This window comes from Lissotriton helveticus, chromosome 8 (genome assembly GCF_964261635.1).
Source record: "Lissotriton helveticus chromosome 8, aLisHel1.1, whole genome shotgun sequence".
Lineage (NCBI taxonomy): Eukaryota > Metazoa > Chordata > Amphibia > Caudata > Salamandridae > Lissotriton > Lissotriton helveticus.
In genome coordinates, this window is record NC_136069.1 from 534,135,624 (window position 1) to 534,154,187 (window position 18,564).

Below are 18,564 nucleotides of genomic sequence, written 5' to 3' on the forward strand. Positions count from 1 at the left end.
TCAACATAGTTATTGTGATGTAAGAATTGATCCACATAAATTGGACTTTCTGGTCAGCCCAATTCATACTGTTAACCATACCTAACCCATTTGTCTCTCCTTAGTGATCAACACAGACTGTAAGGGCACCGGGAGCGTTCAGGTGACTTATTAGCACTTGCACTGTTACCCTGGTGTCATCTTTTACCTATTATTCTTTAATTCACCTGGTGCAGTAGTTTTTATTTATAATGGTCCTGATGAATGCAAGGGAACTATAGTCCCATTATTGCAGAAACTAGTCGACCTACTCTGACCTAGAGCAGTCTACCTTATGAGAAGGCCTTAGGTTATATTGTTTTTATACTGTTGGTATGTTAGGCAAACACGGAATAAACTTTTTTTCAAGTGCCTATTCAAACCAATTTTAAACACACACTTTATGGGTTTCTTTCACTTTATCACTTCTTCTAGCACTGCACACCCCAGTCCCACATCCAGGGCCACTTACCTATATCGAGTGGTCTACCACACTGTCAATGCCATTCCTCTTTGAGGGACCCCCTTACCACCGGGTTGACCTCAGAGTGTGGCACTGAGCTTCTCAGACGGGTGGTACGGATAAAATCCCAAATGATGAAGGGCGGATCCGTATGGTGACTGATGGGTACTTTCCTCATCCTGTTGAGAATTTCCTGTGTTGTATCCCTTTGGTCTGCTGGGAAAGGGTGGCTCTCTGTTTCTTTTGGGCACATTCCTCGAGACCCTCTGGTACCTTTTGTTGTTGATGATCGGAGTGTGTGCCATCAGTCGTGATTGAGAGATTACAATAAATGTTTAACACACCCTCTGGATAAGCCGAACTGCTCGCCCACACTACCAGAAAGAGTACTTACCTAATTTAGCCTCTGCTATACCTCTGTTGACTCCCTGGAAATCTGTGTACATTATAACATACTTTGGTATAGTATATACAGATCCATCTTCCTACACAAATCAACACGTCACTGATTTATGGAGAACAGCATTTCTTAGGATGGGAGAAGCTGTTTAAATAGAAGGATTTTTTTGGTCTTGTCCAAAGAAACCATGGGAGGAGTTGGCATTCCATATTTTGGGAGAAGCCCCTGAGAAGGTGATTGACCTGACCCTTTTTGTAGGGTTATCCCTAGACTTTTTGCTTTACTCCTGTATTTTTCTGCCTTCATTTTTGCTGGTTTTATAATTCTGGGCATTTTACCACTGCTGTTCAGTGCTCAAGTGGGAGTGTTCCCAATGTAAAAGGTAATGGTAATTGTTTTTTCCATGATCAGCATATTTAATTTACTTGTAAGTCCCTAGTCAAATGCACTGTGTGCGCCCTTGGCCTGTAAATTACATGGTAGTAGTGGGCCTGCAGCACTGATTGTGCCTCCCACATAAGTAGCCCTGTAAACATGTCTCAGGCCTGCCACAGCAGTGTCTGTGTATGCAGTTTTAAACTGTCATTTTGACCTGCCAACCCAAACCTTCCTTTTTATTATATATATATATGTCACCCCTAAGGTAGGCCTGAGCCAACCCCAGGGCTCGGGAGCAGTGTATTTAAAAAGGTAGGACATATACTGGAATGGTTTACATGTCCTAATAGTGAAAAATTGCAAATTTCGTTTTTCACTATTGAAGGGACTATTTCTCCCATAGAGAAACATGGGATTGCCTTGAAATAACTTTTAAGTGTAATTTCCCATTGGAAGCAGATTGAGATTTGGAGTTTGGGGTCTCTGAACTTCCTATTTAAAAATGCATCTTCTGGTGAAGTTGTTTTTTACATTTCCTGTTTGAAAATGCCACTTTTTGAAAGTGCCCCTTTTTCTTGCTCAACCATTCTGGGCTTCTGCCTGTCTGTAGAATTCATGTCTGGGTTAGGATGACAGTTGGGCTCTGGTGCATTCACTCCAGACAGTCAAGCAAAGAGAGCCAAGGTGTGCCTTGAAAATCCTGATGGGCCATCACCAGGGCAAATGCCTTTGTGAGCTTGAGTGGTGGGAGGAGTTGTCACTGACACTAGAATAGGGCTGTGCTGTCCTCATAAAAAGCTGCCCCTGTAGTCTCGGGAGCCAAGGAAAGGCAGGGACTTGTGCAGTATAAAAACGTTCCTTTGATATTTGCCTACTTCAAAGGCAGAGACCTGTAAAAATACTGGAGCTGTGACACCATAATTTCAGAACACTTATGGACATTCTGGCAGGAGGAAGAGCTGTGTTGCTTCAGGAGGGGCTACCACTTTGCTTTGTTGGCTTGCTGCTGCTGTTTCTGTCTTCTTGAACAGTGAAAGGACTGGGCTTTGCTTTCTGTATCCTGCCTTCCAAGGCTCTGCAAGGGCTTTAGTTGAGCTGGCATCATGCTGTAAACATCTCAGCTTCATTAAAGACTTCCTACACATCTTGTGACCAGCATCTGGACTCTTCTGCTGCGAGTTCTGCATTGTCTAGCAGTGCCAAAACCAGTCCTGGGCACTTGGAATGGAGTGACTGTGCTATAATCCCAAGAAATCCTGACGCTGTCCTCGACACTGCTGCTTGTACCACAGCTGTGGTCACCGCTCGTGAAGAGCATGACACATCGACCATTGCAACATTGCAACCCCTGGTTTGCTGACAACGAACTGACTGACTTCATCAAACAACACCACTGCCTGCACAGTGGCTAAAGAGCATGACGCAATGCCCCATCTCACATCACAGCCCCCATTCTGCCAACGACTGCACTCAGCCCCGATGCTGCGCCGCTGCCTGCACCGAAGCCGTGGTAAACACTTGTGAAGGGCACAAAGCATTGGACACGGCACCAGAGCCCTGGCCCTGCCGACACCAGTGCTCCTGACATCACAGAGCTCGATCCCCAGCGCATGTGACTCCAAGGCCTCAACAACTTCTGCCTGACTTTTGGGACCGACGGGCGTGACGAGTTATTTTTTTATTTCATCGCATGGTCCCCAAGGCCTCTTCACTGCCAAAGGTACTGTTTTGTAAGTCTGTCTATTGCCGTATCACAGAACTGTTGGATAATGTGTTGCTCAAAACGTCACAATAGCCCCAGTTAGCACAATCGACTTCAAGGTACTGTATTTTTAAGTTTATTCTAGCAAAATTCATATCTTTACTTGTGTATGTTGGACGTTTGTCGTTTTGGTTTTGCATTACTCCGAAAATATTGGCTATTTTTCTAAACTGTGTGGAGTTCTTTTGTAGGGGGGTGTGTGTATGTATGTACGGGTGTGTGTGTGTATGTATGAGTGTGTGTATGTATGTATGAGTGTGTATGTGTGCATGTATGTGTGTGTATACTTTGCACATTGCCTCCGAGAGAAGCCTGACTACTCGTGCCAAGCTACAAAGGGGAAGAGATGGGGTTTTCGCAGCTGTGTAATTTACTTACCCTGACTAGAGTGAGGGTCCTACTTGGACAGGGTGCAGACCAACTGCCTTAACTATGATGGCTATAGCTTTGTGGTAATTGGAAATGTTATGCTGATCTGTATAGAGCACTAACCACCCACGAGGGTATATAGGTGTTTGTGCAGGTGTGTAGGAGCATAGAGCCCCCAGTGCATTATACGGAAAGGTAGGTCTACAGCTTTTTGCAAACCTCAAGTAGTGAGGACAAGGCTCTGATGTGTTGTGTGAGGTCGTTCCATGTTTTGGGTGCTATGTAAGAAAAAGAGACCCCTCCGGTTCTACATTTGTGAATGCGGGGGATGTATGCAAGAGAGTGCGAGGCTGAGCATAGGTGTTTTGATGGGTTGTGAAAATTTATGCAGCAGTTGATGTACGTGGATCCAACGTTGTGTAGGGCTTTGGAGTTGTGTGTGAGGAGTTTGAATTGGTTGCATTTGTGAATAGGGAGCAAATGCAGCTGCCAACGGTTTGAGGAGCTTCGAAAGGACTGGTTGACGGTGTTAAAGACCCTGACCTAGGTTGTCTACATGAGGGCGTTATATTGACGAGAAGGTAAAATAGCACAAGAAAGCAGTCAGACCAGGCAACTGGTATTGGTGGGGGTGACACTCAATGAAGTATTTTGCTAATGATGAGGTTGAGGAAGGAAACTTTGGAATGAGTATTCATTGTTTATAAAAAAAGAGTTAGTTGAGTAACTGCTGGACCAGATACATCTCTTTAGTGTAAGCTGAAGTCTCTGAAGAAATTGTTATTTGAGTTCATCGACCTTCAAGCTATTAACGTCATTAGGTGATAGTTGACGTAGAATACTTAGGGTTACTTGTGGGATTTCTTTGATTCAAAAGAAAGGCACTTAAATCCAGGTGCCTGGGTAAACTTTACATTTCTGCACTAGAGGAAGAACTGTGGATAACCAAAGCCCCTCCACCTTGCTTCCTTGTTCAGTCTTGGTGGATGGTTAAGAAACCAGGGAGAATAAGAAAGTCAAGTATGAGTTGGGAGGTTGTGAGATTGGAGCAGAGCAGCAATTTTATTCCAGTGACAAGCTGCTGATCTGCAATATAATGCAGGCAATTGAGAGTGGAAGGAACAGATTCACAGATGAGCGAGAAGGTGATGGGGACTTATACGCAATATTGGGATTTCACTTGGGTATTTCTTGGGCAAGTAGTCAAGTGTCAGTCTATCATGATTGGAAAAAAAGAGGGGCAGCTGTTACACCACATGGAATGGGAGTGATGGAGGACTAAGAGTTGCAGTAAAAAAACAAGGACGGCTGAGGGGAAATGTGTTGAGTGTTATTCAGAGGAGAGGGCATGTGATAATAGAGCAATATTGGTGCCCTCAAAAATGGAAGAGACTACCAGTCCTCCAGTCTACACAACAGACCAATATCGTTTTAGATACCATAATCAAAGCATGGAACAATTAAAACTAGCATAATAACTGCATCAAGACAGGCCATAGCAACAGGCACAAACTAAAGGGCCTCAAAACAAGTCATAGCAATGGGAAAAAAGAAAAACACATATAATATGGCTTATCATAGAAGAGGAGGAGTATAATGCAATAATACCTCTCCCTAAACAGAACAGCAAATATTGGGTACCTAAAATATAACCACAAATGTGTTATGCTGTAAGGTGCATGAAAAAGTGCAAGGTGCAAACAATTCCCCACCTAGACCCCAGGGTGCCTATATCTTCATGAACTTAACATAAGACAAGAAAATACCAATGACCGTTCTAAAAATCCTTCGGCCTGCGAGGTCGAGGAGTCATATGTTTTTGGTGTTCTCCTGTAGCTCTTTTGGCCTCATCAGACGGGATAGAAGGAGCAGAATTTCTCCCACTTACATGCCTAATGCACCCCTTAGCAGCTAATCTTGCAGAGACCCTCCGTATACCATTCGTCTTGAACAGTTCAAAGGCCCTGTTTGGGGAGGTCCTTTGCCCATATGAGGTTTTAAACTTTGTCAAGAAACTCCTCCAGCCAGATATTCAACATAGTGTTTCTAGGGTTTAGGGACTCTATAACCGCTGACCTGCAAGTTCTTATTCCTAAGGAAATAGATTTGTTATGTAACAATGCCCTCTAATGTACAAGTAGTGTGGATAAAGGTAGAGGACATGCGGCAATGTTTTTTGCCAAGTGGCATAGAAGGCACCACTTATGCTCCAGCTGGCTGTCAGCATGCCACTCAAGTATATCACCCAGGTTGGGAAACAGCCCTAATCTCATTGCCATTAATTTTCTTTTGATTTTAACAGAGTAAGCTGCCTCAAAATAGGGCTGTTCATGTTGGACGCCATAGGAATTTAACACCAGCCATCCATGTGGTCGCTTGAATAGGGTCATTTGGTCCTTCAACAGACCTTTCAGACACATGCATTTTTTCACTGTTTTATTGAAAACTTGTTCCATTGGATCCAGTCGCCATAATTCATAGAGGCCCATCCTCTCAATACCATCCTGCACCGTTTTTCCTCTTTATATATTTATTTCAGTTTATACACTTCATGCATTTTCACAGAAAAGATCAAGTCGGATGACAATTCCTATAGTATGCTGTTTAAAGTCATAAAAGATATCTGAGCCACCGAGCTTAAAGTTGCTGAACTCCTCAAGAATTCTGTGATAAGGTTGCAGTCTATTTTCAAGATAAGATCCTTAAGATTGTTCGAGATCTCTACCCTCTGGAGGGGAACCGGTCTTTGGTGACTCAACTCAGGATTCTAGGAAGAATATTTTCTCTTCCTTTCCACAGATGACGGTTCAGTAAACTATGGAGTTACTGTTGGGCTTAAAATCAGGTGCTCCATCAGACCCATGTATGCCTGCCACACTCAAATTGGCTCGGGAACCAGTGGCCAAATTCCTGTGCAATGTGTTAAACGACACGCTTCAATCCGGTAGTTATCCGGACATTTGGAAGGAAGCCATTGTTTCACCACTTCTTAAAAACCTAACGTTGACTCCCCTCGATTTTCAAAATTTCTGCCCAATTTCTCTTCTTCCCGGCTAAGATCCGGGAGAAATTCATCAATAAAGAACTAATGAAATATGTTGAATTCCAGGAGATCTTGGATCTCTCTCAGAACGGGTTCTGTGCGAGTCACAGGACTGAGTCGACCATTATTGCGGCTACTGGCAGTATTCGTGTGCATTCAATACTGTCTCGCCGGTGCGTATGGTTCAGCGCCTGCAGCAAGTAGGAATCTCTGGGAAAGCCTTACACCTTTTACATTCATTTATGTCAAATAAGGCCCATATTGTCAGTTGTGGAGTCTTCCCTGTGCGGTGCCCCAGGGCACGTCTTTGAGTACCACCCTTTTCAATCTTTATGTGACTCCCTTTGTCCATCTGGTGCAGTTTTATGGCTTTTATGCGCTATCCTAAGCTGATGATATGCAAATTATCTTCTCCATTTCTACTGACCTGCAACTGGGTCTGAGAGGTTCAATCAGTACATGTCCAACATTATTTGCTGGATAAAAGACAATTCACCTAAGATCAATGCAGACAAGACTGAAGTGCTGGTGTTTGGCTCGGAGAATTCCATTTGGTCAAACTACTGGAGGTCGGCTGGTCGGCGGTCTGTGGTCCCAGTTAGGACAGCAAAAAATCTAGGAATCCTCTTCGGTGATGGTCTGAGCTTTGACGCACAGGTCAGCCGCACAGTTAGTACATGTTTTACATTCTGAGGATGTTGAGAAATGTTCGGTCATTTATTCCGTCTAAACTGCACCAGTCAATCATCATCACTTTGGTCACCTCTTGGCTGGACTATTGCAAAGCTCTGTACCTGAACATCAATGGAGCCTCCCTCAATAAGCTCCAGGTGGTAAAGAACGCGGCGGCCCGTCTTATCTTGAGGATTCCCAAGCGTCTGTCAGCCAGATTCGTTCCCTTCATTGGCTCATCAGGAAGCGTATCTGCTTTAAGGCTCGATTTGTTCCCTTCATTGGCTCATCAGGAAGCGTATCTGCTTTAAGGCTCTGAGCATGGTATACAAAGCCATGCAGAGCAAGGAAAAGCTACACCCGAAGTCTCTTTTTCAATAGTACACCCCTGGGAGACTCTTGAGATCCTCCTCACAGACTAAACCTTGATCTCCAGATTTCAGAGGACAAGATGGGGAGGCTGCTCCTTTTTGGTAGCAGCCGCCAAGCTATGGAATCCCCTGCCCACTTTCATCTCCAGAGCAGACTCCTACCCGGTTTTTAAAAAAATCTGAAAACCTAGCTTTTTTCGTCCTAGGTTGTGGCCTGTGCGCCTCTATTCTGTCTCCTCTTTGTCTGCTATAGCGCCTTGACACCCTAGAGTATAGGCATGCTTTATAAGTGATATCCTATTCTATCCTATACACGATGAGTATCTTTGGGGGCATTCCTCAAATTTGTGGCAACATTTTAATAAAACTCCCTGTCTGGCTAGAAATTGCTTTATCAGGGAAAATTTGAGTCTGACTTGAGCAGGCAAAGCCAACGATGCGATCTAGTAGGTTTGCATCATGACCTAGCTTTATGTAGCTTCCATGGGATAGGGTGGAGGCCAATTGTGATTTCATCACCATAATAAGAGGTTTGAGATTATGCCCCAAAGGTTTTCGCTAGTGTTGGGCATCAAAATTTAGAGCAGTTTTTTTCCCTTTAATGGCTTCCTTTTTGTGGAGCATGGGAGGCGCTTGAATCCAACTTAACGCCCAAATATGTGCATGTGGATTTTTCTTCTATCAGGGACCCTTTATGCAGCCATTTGCCCTGCTTATTATTGCACCGATTTAAGGTGATTACTTTTGTCTTCTTAAAATTGATCTCAAGAAAGTTGTTGTCAGTGTACTCTGTGAGCCGATTAATCATTCTTTGTAGCCTTACACACGTGATACTTTATAAACGCAGATCATCTGCATAAAGGATGCTCGACATGGGCAGACATTCAAGGTTCGGGCATGGAAAACCACCTCAAAGGCAGGCGAGAGCTCTGAGATGTACAGATTAAACAGGAGCGACGCGAGAGCACACAGCGCTGTTTCAGATCTATTGATGTAACCACATCCCTGGACAGGTGACTTCCGTTCCCAACCTTGATTCTAGCCCATGTGTTCGTACATAGGAGTATTATTGTCTTCAACAAGTTTTTTGGGTTTTTTTTTAAAACAAATTTTATTGAATTTTTCCCCCCAAAGGGGGATATCGCAATGATCAGAAGTACACTAGTTGTTGCCGAGGGTATCCTTCGAGAAGCTATAAAACACCCAACCAAACAGCCCCCGCCACATACCTCCCCCCTCCCTGCACCGCCCAACCCGCTTGAAAGACTAAACAGGCATATATACATATGATCACATTTCCACGCCGGCTAATCCACGAGTAGGAGTGGAGAGTCATGTGATGGTGAGTCTGTCTATGAGAAATATGGAAAGATCAATACCCCGATACTTGGTCCATGCAGCCCAGATTTTCCCGTGCTTCTGCGGGCAACCCCTGGCCTGAAACACCGCCACCTCGGCAGACATGCACTTATCTAATGCGGATTTCCAGGCCGCCACCCCAGGGGGAGAATAAGACTTCCATTGCTGGGCTATGTCGCGCTTAGCCAGTGTGAGCCCCAGGAAAAGGAGGTGTCTCTTATAGATGTTGCCTCCAATATCATCAGTACTTTGAAGGAGGGTCAGGCGTGGATGTTCTGGGAGGTCCCACCCAAGTACCCGCCCCAGGCAGGACAGTACCCCCTACCAAAAATGATGTAACACTGTGCAACCCCAGACCGTATGTAAAAAGGATCCGTCATCTGACTGGCATCTGAGGCATGCGGGGGACGAAATAGCTCCCACCTTCCAGAGGCGGAAGCGGGTATAGTACACCCGATGCAGGTATTTGAACTGTATCAGTCTATATCTAGATGACACTGCTGAGCCCCTGGGACTAGCAAGAGCCTCGGTCCAATCATCGTCAGAAAGGGTCGGTATGTCGGCTTTCCATGCCGCCCGCGTCCGATGCAGGTTCGTCTTGGTATGTGTGGTCAACGTTTGATAAAGCGGACGGATTTTGTGGTCCCCCAGATCCCCCATCAACAGTCTACCCTCCAGGGGATGGAATTCTGGCAAAGTGGTAAGGTCTTTGATCAGGGGAGAGAGAGCGGGCCGAAGCTGGAGATACTTATGGAATTGGTATTTGTGTAGGTCAAACTCCTCCTGCAGCCTTTGAAAGGATTTGAGTGTGGGACCACGCATCACGTCGCCCAGTGTTGAGATCCCAATTGTATCCCACCGGCGGAACCAAGGTAGCGCCGTGACCGATCGGAGGCACGTGCCTCGCCAGAGGGGCTTCTCACACGTCAGCATACCCCACCAACCCAAAGACTTCGTAACACTTCTCCAAATCAGGATCACAGTACGACAGGCCAGGGGGAGGGCTTCCAGGGCAGAGGCACTATATAGGAGATCTAGCAGTGGATAAACCTCTAGGAAGAGCCGCTCTACCGCCTAAGGCGGATCGTCCTGCGGATTATACCACCTTTCATTGATGACCAGCAGTTGGAACGCCCAGTAGTAAGATCGTACATCAGCGGCCGCAATACCCCCACAGTAAGTAGATTGGACGCAGGTCGCCAGAACCACCCAGACCCTCTCGCCGTCCCACAGGAAGCTGTTCAGGAGAGCATTTACTTGATGAAACCAGGAAGGAGGGATGAGATAAGGGTAGTTTTGCAATTTGTATAATAAACGGGGCAAAGATACCATTTTAAAAATCGCAGACCTACCGGAAAGAGACAGAGGAAGATGAGACCATGCCGTCGTCTCCTTTCGGACCACAGGTAGCAGAGGGGCCATGTTAAGCTACCATGCCGAGGTGGGATCCCTGGTGATATAGACACCAAGGTATTTAAACCCGTCCTTTGCCACGACTAGCTGTGAAGCCCAGTCCTGATACCCCTGCTCTCCACATATCGGAAAAAGCGTTGATTTAGACGGATTAGCGCAGAGCCCCGTCATCTCGGCAAACACCCGTAGAATCTCCAACACCCTCGGACCCGTGATCCCGGGGTCAGAAAAGAAGAATAGCGCATCGTCCGGGTAAAAATGCGATTTTATCTGTGTATTCTGGGGACCAAAGCAGATCCCTATAGGTCGCATCCAGGCATGCCCATGCCGCCAATGGCTCGATGGCCAAAGCAAAAAGAAGCGGGGATAGAAGGCATGCCTGCCTTGTCCCCCTCCAAATACGAAAGGGGTCCGAACGATACCCAGCCACCCTCACTCAGGCCGTCAGGTCGGTGTAGAGGAGTTCAACATAAGCGTGAACCTAGATTAACAGCCTCCAGTAATTTAAAAAGGTAAGACCAGCCCAGGGAGTCGAATGCCTTGTGGATATTGGCCAGTAGGACCGCTGCGGGACATCCCAGTCGGTGGGCCTCAGCCACGGCGTTGTGTGCACGACATATGTTATGCCGGGTGGAACAACGCGGCATGAAGCCAGACTGGTCCGGGTGGACAAGATCCAGGATGCAAGTGCGAAGGCGAACAGCCAAGACCTTCCCCAACAATTTCGGCTCAAAGTTCAACAGGCAAATGGGGCGATATGAGCCCGGGTCTTCCGGCGGTTGACCCGGTTTGAGGAAAACAACTATTTCGGCATGCCGCCAGTCTGGAGGCAGGATTTCCTGCTCGAGCGCCTGGTGTAGTGCACCGAGAAGGTGGGGGCCAACGGTCCCCATGTGAGGACGTAGGAAGTCGCCGGGGAACCCATTGGGTCCGGGTGCACGGCCCGGGTGGATATTGGTGAGGGCGGCCTGCAATTCGTAAAGAGAGATAGGTTTATCAAGGGCGACTCGCTGCTCATCGAATAAGCGCTTCAGAGGAATATCACAAGGAAGGAGTCTATGAGCTAAATCTGCAAGCTCCTCACAAGCATCGTATAGAGTGGCGTAGAACTCCGCAAAGACCCGCACCACAGCCTCCGGGGAGGAGCACAAGGCGCCTAACACTTTTATAACCACTTCCGATCATAATTCCATAGAACCGCCCCAATGTGAGGAATCTCAGAGAAAGTTCTTATGTTCGTTTTCTCCAATTTCCTCTGAGGTGGTAGCAAACCATATATTAGAAGCCAAACCTGGATCGCCAACTGACCCCGGTCCACCTGCTGTCCTTAAACAGATAGCGGAGGTGGTTAGCCCTGTACATATACAGATTTTTAATACTATGTTTAGCTCGGGCAATTTCCACTCCATATGGAAAGATTGCTCCAGTCTCCCCTTGTTGAAGAAATCCAACCTGGATGTGGCCAATCCATCTATCAACCCATTGCCCAGCTACTACTCCAGGCTAAGATAGTTGAAAAAATCATGAATAAGCAACTATCTCAATTCATTCAGGACAATGACCTACTCAATCACTCTCAGTATGGATTCTGATGGGAACACAGCACTGAAACTGCGCTGATCAATGCCACTGAGGAAATCAGAATGGTGATGAATGGAGGAGGGACAGCTGCCCTGGTCCTCCTCGATCTATCAGCCGCTTTTGATATGGTGGACCAGAACTTCTTACAACTGCGGCTAGAATCGATGTGGGTCCAGTGAATGGCATTGAACTTACTGGCCTCCTTCCTGAAGGAAAAGAGATTAACAGTCACAATGGACAGTTTTCATTCAGAGCCATATGCTTTGCCCTGCGGAGTCCCTCAAGGATCTTCCTTAAGTCCAACTCTTTTTAATATATATGTCGCAGAACTCACCCCTTTGATTCGAAAGTTTGGTTTTAGTCTGACGTCCTATGCGGACGATACCCAGATAGCTGGGCAGCATATAGAAAATAAGCTGCGCCCACCCTACAGTTTCAGAACGGTATGAGAGAAGTCAATAGATGGGTGGGATTGCATTGTCTGAAGCTTAACTCTGAAAAGACCGAGATTATAATCTTCGGTAATTTAAAACCTAGATGGGACAATCTTTGGTGGCCAGCAGAGATGGGCGAAGCACCCAAACCTGTGCAAAAGGCCAAATATTTAGGAGTGTGGATTGATACAAAGCTAGCGCTATCACACCAGACTAACGCTATCGTCACCGCCTCCAACTTCCTGATAAAAAAAACTAAAGAAAATCATGCCATACATCCCTATGGCTTCCAGAAAGTTGGTAGGTACTGCACTGATCCAGGCTAAACTGGACTATTGCAATGGTCTCGACCTCGGTATGCGTAAGCATTACCTAAAAAAAGTTCAGATGATTCAAACTACAACTGCTCCGATGTTGGGAAACATCCCCAAATATGACTCAATCTCCAAGGAGATTCACCGTCTCCAATGGCTAAGCGAATTGAGCTTAAGGCTCTCTGTTTAGCATTTAAAGCTCTTAACAACACAGGACCTTTATCTCTTAAAAATCTATTTGGCTGGTACCAACAGTCCAGACAGCTGCGATTCTCAGGCGCAAAAATGATGAAAGTGCCAAGAATACGCAACACAGGTTGAAGCAGCCGAAGTCTTTCTTATGGTACCGCAAAACCGTGGAACATGCTACTGGCCGAACTCAGAGGAGCTGCCTCCCTCACCATTTTTAGAAAAAAGTTAAAAACATGGCTTTTCCAGAACTGATTTCCTGGGGGGGGAATACTGCAGTCATAGCGCCAAGACACCTCGGGGTATTCTTGCGCTCAATAAGTCTCGTTAACATTATCAACTATCCGTACCACTTTAAGCTTAGTTCTTTTTCGGTGAACTCTACGTATCTGGATATGTGGTTAAGCCACCCTTAATGTGTATACGTATTAAAAAAATGTTTTACCAGAAGAACAGGTTACAACTTTTGGTAATACTCTTTCTGGTGTATACTCTATCTAACCGTATATCACTCATAACAACGTGTATTTGTAAAGCACACGTTTACCCCTAAAGCGGCATCTTGGCGCTGAATAACAGATATTTATTGTTACCCAACTCAATGGTACTCATTTTATCGACCTCAGAAAGAATGAAAGGATGAGTGGACCCGCCAGGAATCGAACCTGTGACCATGAGGTTGAACACAGGCCCCTGCAGTGGATTCATTAGTCTACTAAGCCACCAGATCTAGACACCTTTGGCTATTAGTGCACATTATAAATTAAATCTGAGTATTCTCAGCATCAATACTGGGTATGGAGTTTATCAAATGAAATTACATTTTAATTTATAACGTGCACTGATAGCCGAAGGTGTCTATGCGCAGATGCTCGGATAGAGAAAGAAAGAGCTAAAACTACAGATGAGAGATATGAGATTTAAGGAACCTTACTTTTTGAACAACCAGGTTTTTAGAAGTTGGGAAAAGGAGAGAAGGTTAGATTCTTTGAGTGCCAGAGGCAAAAAGTTCCACAGCCTAGTTGTGCGTGCCACAAAACTTCTGCCCCTCCCCCAGAAGCTGTTTTAGCCCTTTGGATTACAAGATTAAAAGCTGATGTAGAGCGGAGCTGCCTATTGGGAACATACCACACAAATCTGTGTTTAAAATAGTCAGATACCCAGTACTGGAACACTTCACCAATGCAGTTGAAGCACCCTTGGCTCTCGGGGAACGCCTCTTTGGCCAGGGGGTAGTAGGTCTTATGCACAGGACGATTACCTGGACAGGGTTTGTTCTTACAGCTCCTTTGCTTCTTACTCCGGCAAAGCCCACAGAAATCTGGTAATCGACTCAGGACTCATTTATGTGTTCAATGTAAATACAGAGTTTTTTTGGGTTAGCATTGTAGACTTTCTTCCTCTTCAGAGGGATTTAACTGACATAAAAAGGCTGAAAGGGAAAAGGACTGGTTCACATGTAATTACAAAACAACCTTAGGGTAAAACTAAGCACAAATCCACAGCATTATTTTGGGAGGGAAGACGTTGGTGCACGGGGGTTGCACTGACAATGCACGCAGCTCACTGAAACAGCACACAGAAGTAATTATAATGAGCAACACCGGGTTGATAGTTAGCAGTCTTGGAAAACAGCGGTGTATGGGCTTAAAATGCATGTTTAGGAATCTAAGGAACAAGTGAAGGTCCCACTGAGGCATAATAAAAGGAGTCGGTGGGAACATGTACATGAACCCATTTAGAAAGTATATCACAACTGTCAACTTGAATAATTAAGGTTGGTCAGGTAAACTCAAAGGCCCAAGGGACTGATAAATAACTTTAACAGTGCTCACTGCAAAGCCTTGCTGGGTCTGAGAACGCACAAACAAAACATCAGATAACTTGGCCTGTACAGCATGAATTTAACAGTCCCAAACCAGGCTACAAACTTCAAACTACAACCCAAATATGTAGATTTCGTAGATGGCCAGCAAGCCTCAAGAAAAACGTCTGCTACTTCAGCAGGTAAATCGAAGCTGCTCAGTTGCCACTACTCAGTCTCCATGATGGAGGTGTAAGCTGTGGAGTTTCAGGTTCACAACCCGTCCTGTTGGTAAGCCAGCAGGTCCTTCTGAAGAGGTAGGCAAATCTGAGGGTAAATACTCGGGCTCAACAGATGGAGGTATCTCACCTTACTCTCCTGGACCAATCCACAGCCATCAAGATAATCTGAGCCTGGTCCTTCCTGATCTTCTGATGCACTCAGGGCAAGTGAGGCAGCAGGTGAGAAAATGTACAGGAGACATGCATTCAGCTGCAGGCGGAATGAGTCTTCCCCGGAACACCTTGTATGTATTGTGTGCATGTAGAGATGGACATAATAAGTGTACATAGCAAATTAGGTGTTGTTCTCCTGCTATGGTCAAAATGAATTTCTTCTCAGTTCAATGTTATTACAAGGGTTTTGTGCACAGCTTGCCATTTTAGAAGGGAAAAGCTCTAAAAATACGGATACATTTTTTAAGGTGATAGGCTGCCAATCCTAGGATCTCTATTAATTAGCCAACACTACAATGTGGCAAGTCTCAAATATTATGATTTGGTCTATGCGTGCCAAATAAGCACACCACGTTTGACTTTCATTTCAAGTAGGATATGGTCTCAATCTTTTCTGAAGAGCTCACATCTCCCCAGCTACTTACATAAAAGAAAATGTAATTTCTCAGTCAGAGAGAGTGTCAATATACGCACTCAGCTTGGAGTGTATTACTGCAAAAGCACATAGGAAAGCAATCACAAGGGTAACACTCCAGAAAGAATCTTCAAAGACAGGCCAATTGTCTCTCAGATGGACATATTCAACCCAAGCTCAGACAGAAATGTTTTTATTAACTTACGTCACTGAAAGTAAGTAGCATATTACACATTTGATCATCAATATTGGATTCAGGATTTTCAAACAAGAAAATATGTATACCTTTCAAATTTATACGTCAACTTAGACACTGGAGTCTATAGGCAGAGATGTGCACCAAGTGCTGAAAATCCAGTACAAGAGAAGGACGAGACACAGAAGCAAACATTTCTCTCCAGGCCCCAAGTACAAAAGAGTTCGGCAGGAGGTCTCTGATCACAGGCACAGGCAACACGTATTTATGAACACTTTAAATAAAACTAGCATTTCTTCTACATAGAACCAAATACACACAAGCAGGGCAAGCCACACTCTAATTACGAGTATGGCAATATTGAAAGGTAGTGGCTGCCCATGTACAAAGAAGCACATAGTGATTAATGCTTAAATACCGCACCACTTTTTTGTAAAGTTCACAAAGTAAAGTAAAACAAAGCAAAGGTGTGGAAGTCCATTCTGGGCAGAAAGAGGGGATTGCACTATTACTATACAATATGGAAATACGGGGGGTTACATTTAGATGTGTACAAGATACAACAATATAAGATACATATAAATATGTAAAAGTAACATTTATGCAAATGTGAAACATCAGCGTAAAAGTCTACTATTACTACTGATCGTGAAGTAGACCAAGATTCATAAATGCCCTCTCTCGACAGGTTTATGCCATGCTCTTTTGACATGTGCAATGGTTAAAACAAAGGAATTTAACCAAAACCACAACAAAAATTACATCCAGGCATTAAGATAAAATTATGCTGATTAGGCCTCCTTTTCATGAGTAGGGGTCTTCATTTGTCAAGTCCTGGTAATATGTATTTCCCTTACATAACAAGAAGTGTTTTCTCTTGGGAGTTATGCTGCACGATGGTAACAACATGGAATTTGACCTTCGCACTCTGGTAACTAATCTCTAAATGTGCGTTCAAGTACCAAATAATGTATTATTTGTATAGAGCGCGTGGGGTCGAAGATCTTACTATACTAAAAATTTCTATATAAAAACAAAAGTGTGAGGAATATTATTTCAGACAATAACACAAAATGTCACCCGGATACATCTATTGACTAAAATATAGGGTGCCTTATAGTTGCATTTCAATTATTTAAAATCAATGTCAAAGTAGTTTTGATTTGACACCAAAACAGACGCCTTTTATCATTTTCATGCAAATATTGGCATCCTCTTGTGCATAATGTGATTGTAATAAGTCACGTCTGATACATCTTTATAAATCTCAAACGTTATAATTAAAGCAAGAATTAAATGTAATATTTAGCTTGTGAATTATGCATGTTATGCAGCAAATAACACAGAAATATATAGATGGAGACATTGGGACGGAAGAAATGTAGAATATGCTTACTGTTTGCCATCCACCAATTTCTCCAAGATGTCCAACAATAATCCAAGTCCTTCATAGCCAAAGTTTTCAACCCAGCTAAAATTAACAAAAGCAAAGGAAAATTATTACTGCACAGACTTATGTGCATGTGTAATGTCTGTTTTTCATACAGCAACACAAGACATTAACTCAAACAACGGATCAGTCATTAAAGAAGATATTACTATTGAAATACAACAATGATTAGATATATGCCAACATCTTCCTGCTAACAGGAATTAAAGTTATCTGTATAGCTTAAAGAAGTGTAATCAATCACAACGTTGTGATTTAACATTTTATAGGTGTCACTACATAGATGTGATGTAAATTTATATAATACGAACTAGTATGTTTCAACAAAGAAGCTCTACATGCAATCTCAAAACGTAGTTTAACACTTCAACTGATCATTGCACATATGAGTAAAGTGCATACTCCGGAAAACATTACTTACCTTGTTTTTTTTACATAGTAGTTTATACCATGTGTACGTAATTTCTAAGCTAAGCACATAACTCATATTGTTACACAGTTCATGATACTCAACATACGGCCTTAAAGGGTGGAAGGTGGCTTCTACCTTAAAGCGGTTTCATGCACCTATAATTCACTTAGGATTGGTTTACTATGCCTTGAATCTCTAGCCTGTGCAGTTAGTCCCCACTCTTTAGACAAAATGAGCAGTTCAGTGTATATCGTTAGTACCCCTCCAATTGGACCTAGGGCTGCTCCCAATTGAGGAGGAAGCAGCGCTAAGGCCACTTACATTCTGGAGAAGATTGTGGACGGTCCCAGAATTAACTCCCTATAAGAATGAGTTTAGAGATGTGTGGGCTGAATTTAGAACAAAAAAATTCCCGTGGCTAATTCACATTAAGAAAAATTGTAGTAGGATTGGCCTACCTGAGTTATGGGTAACACCAGAAGTAGCATGCCCGGCACTATCTAGGGCCGATCTGGTGTATCATTATAGGCACTACAATCTAATTTCTCTACATACGAGTTCTACAGTGGGTAGGCTGACATCTCAGTTCCTCCAAGTTAAAGTGGATTATAAACTGGATGATTTCCTTGACTTGATCTATCCAGCTTTGGCAAGGAAATTGTATATGCAATTCAGGTTGGGTAGTTTGTCGCTTATGTCATTTACCAGTAAATGGGACATAAATAAAAATACCGAGTGTCCAGTGTGCAAACACCATCTTGAAGATGAAATTCATGTCCTTTTCTTTTGCTCCAAATACCAGGCTGCACGCAGATGTTGGGTGAAACTATTCTGTCAGAACCTTGGCTTCAGAGAATGTTCTAAGGCCTTTAGAGTATTAAAATATGATACGCATCCCCCTATTGTTTTTGCTGTTTCTCGCTTTTTAAACGCGATGTGGCACAAACGTCGAAACCTTCTAATGAAATGATTCACTGATTTAAATATTTGAAGAAAATTTAAAATGTATAACTTTGATAACTACTCTGAATGGTTTAATATGATTTTACTATGTGATACTGAGGAA

General features: G+C 43.9%; 1 protein-coding gene across 1 annotated transcript in view; it reads right to left on the reverse strand.

The window, feature by feature from the left end:
* The window catches only part of DIAPH3 (diaphanous related formin 3), a 2,176,287-nt gene that overhangs the window by 1,524,467 nt on the left and 633,256 nt on the right, over window positions 1-18,564 (reverse strand). The window contains exon 6 of the mRNA XM_078657410.1: window positions 17,033-17,107. Within this exon, the coding sequence (XP_078513536.1) occupies window positions 17,033-17,107 (75 nt within the window). The remainder of the gene's footprint in view (window positions 1-17,032; window positions 17,108-18,564) is intronic.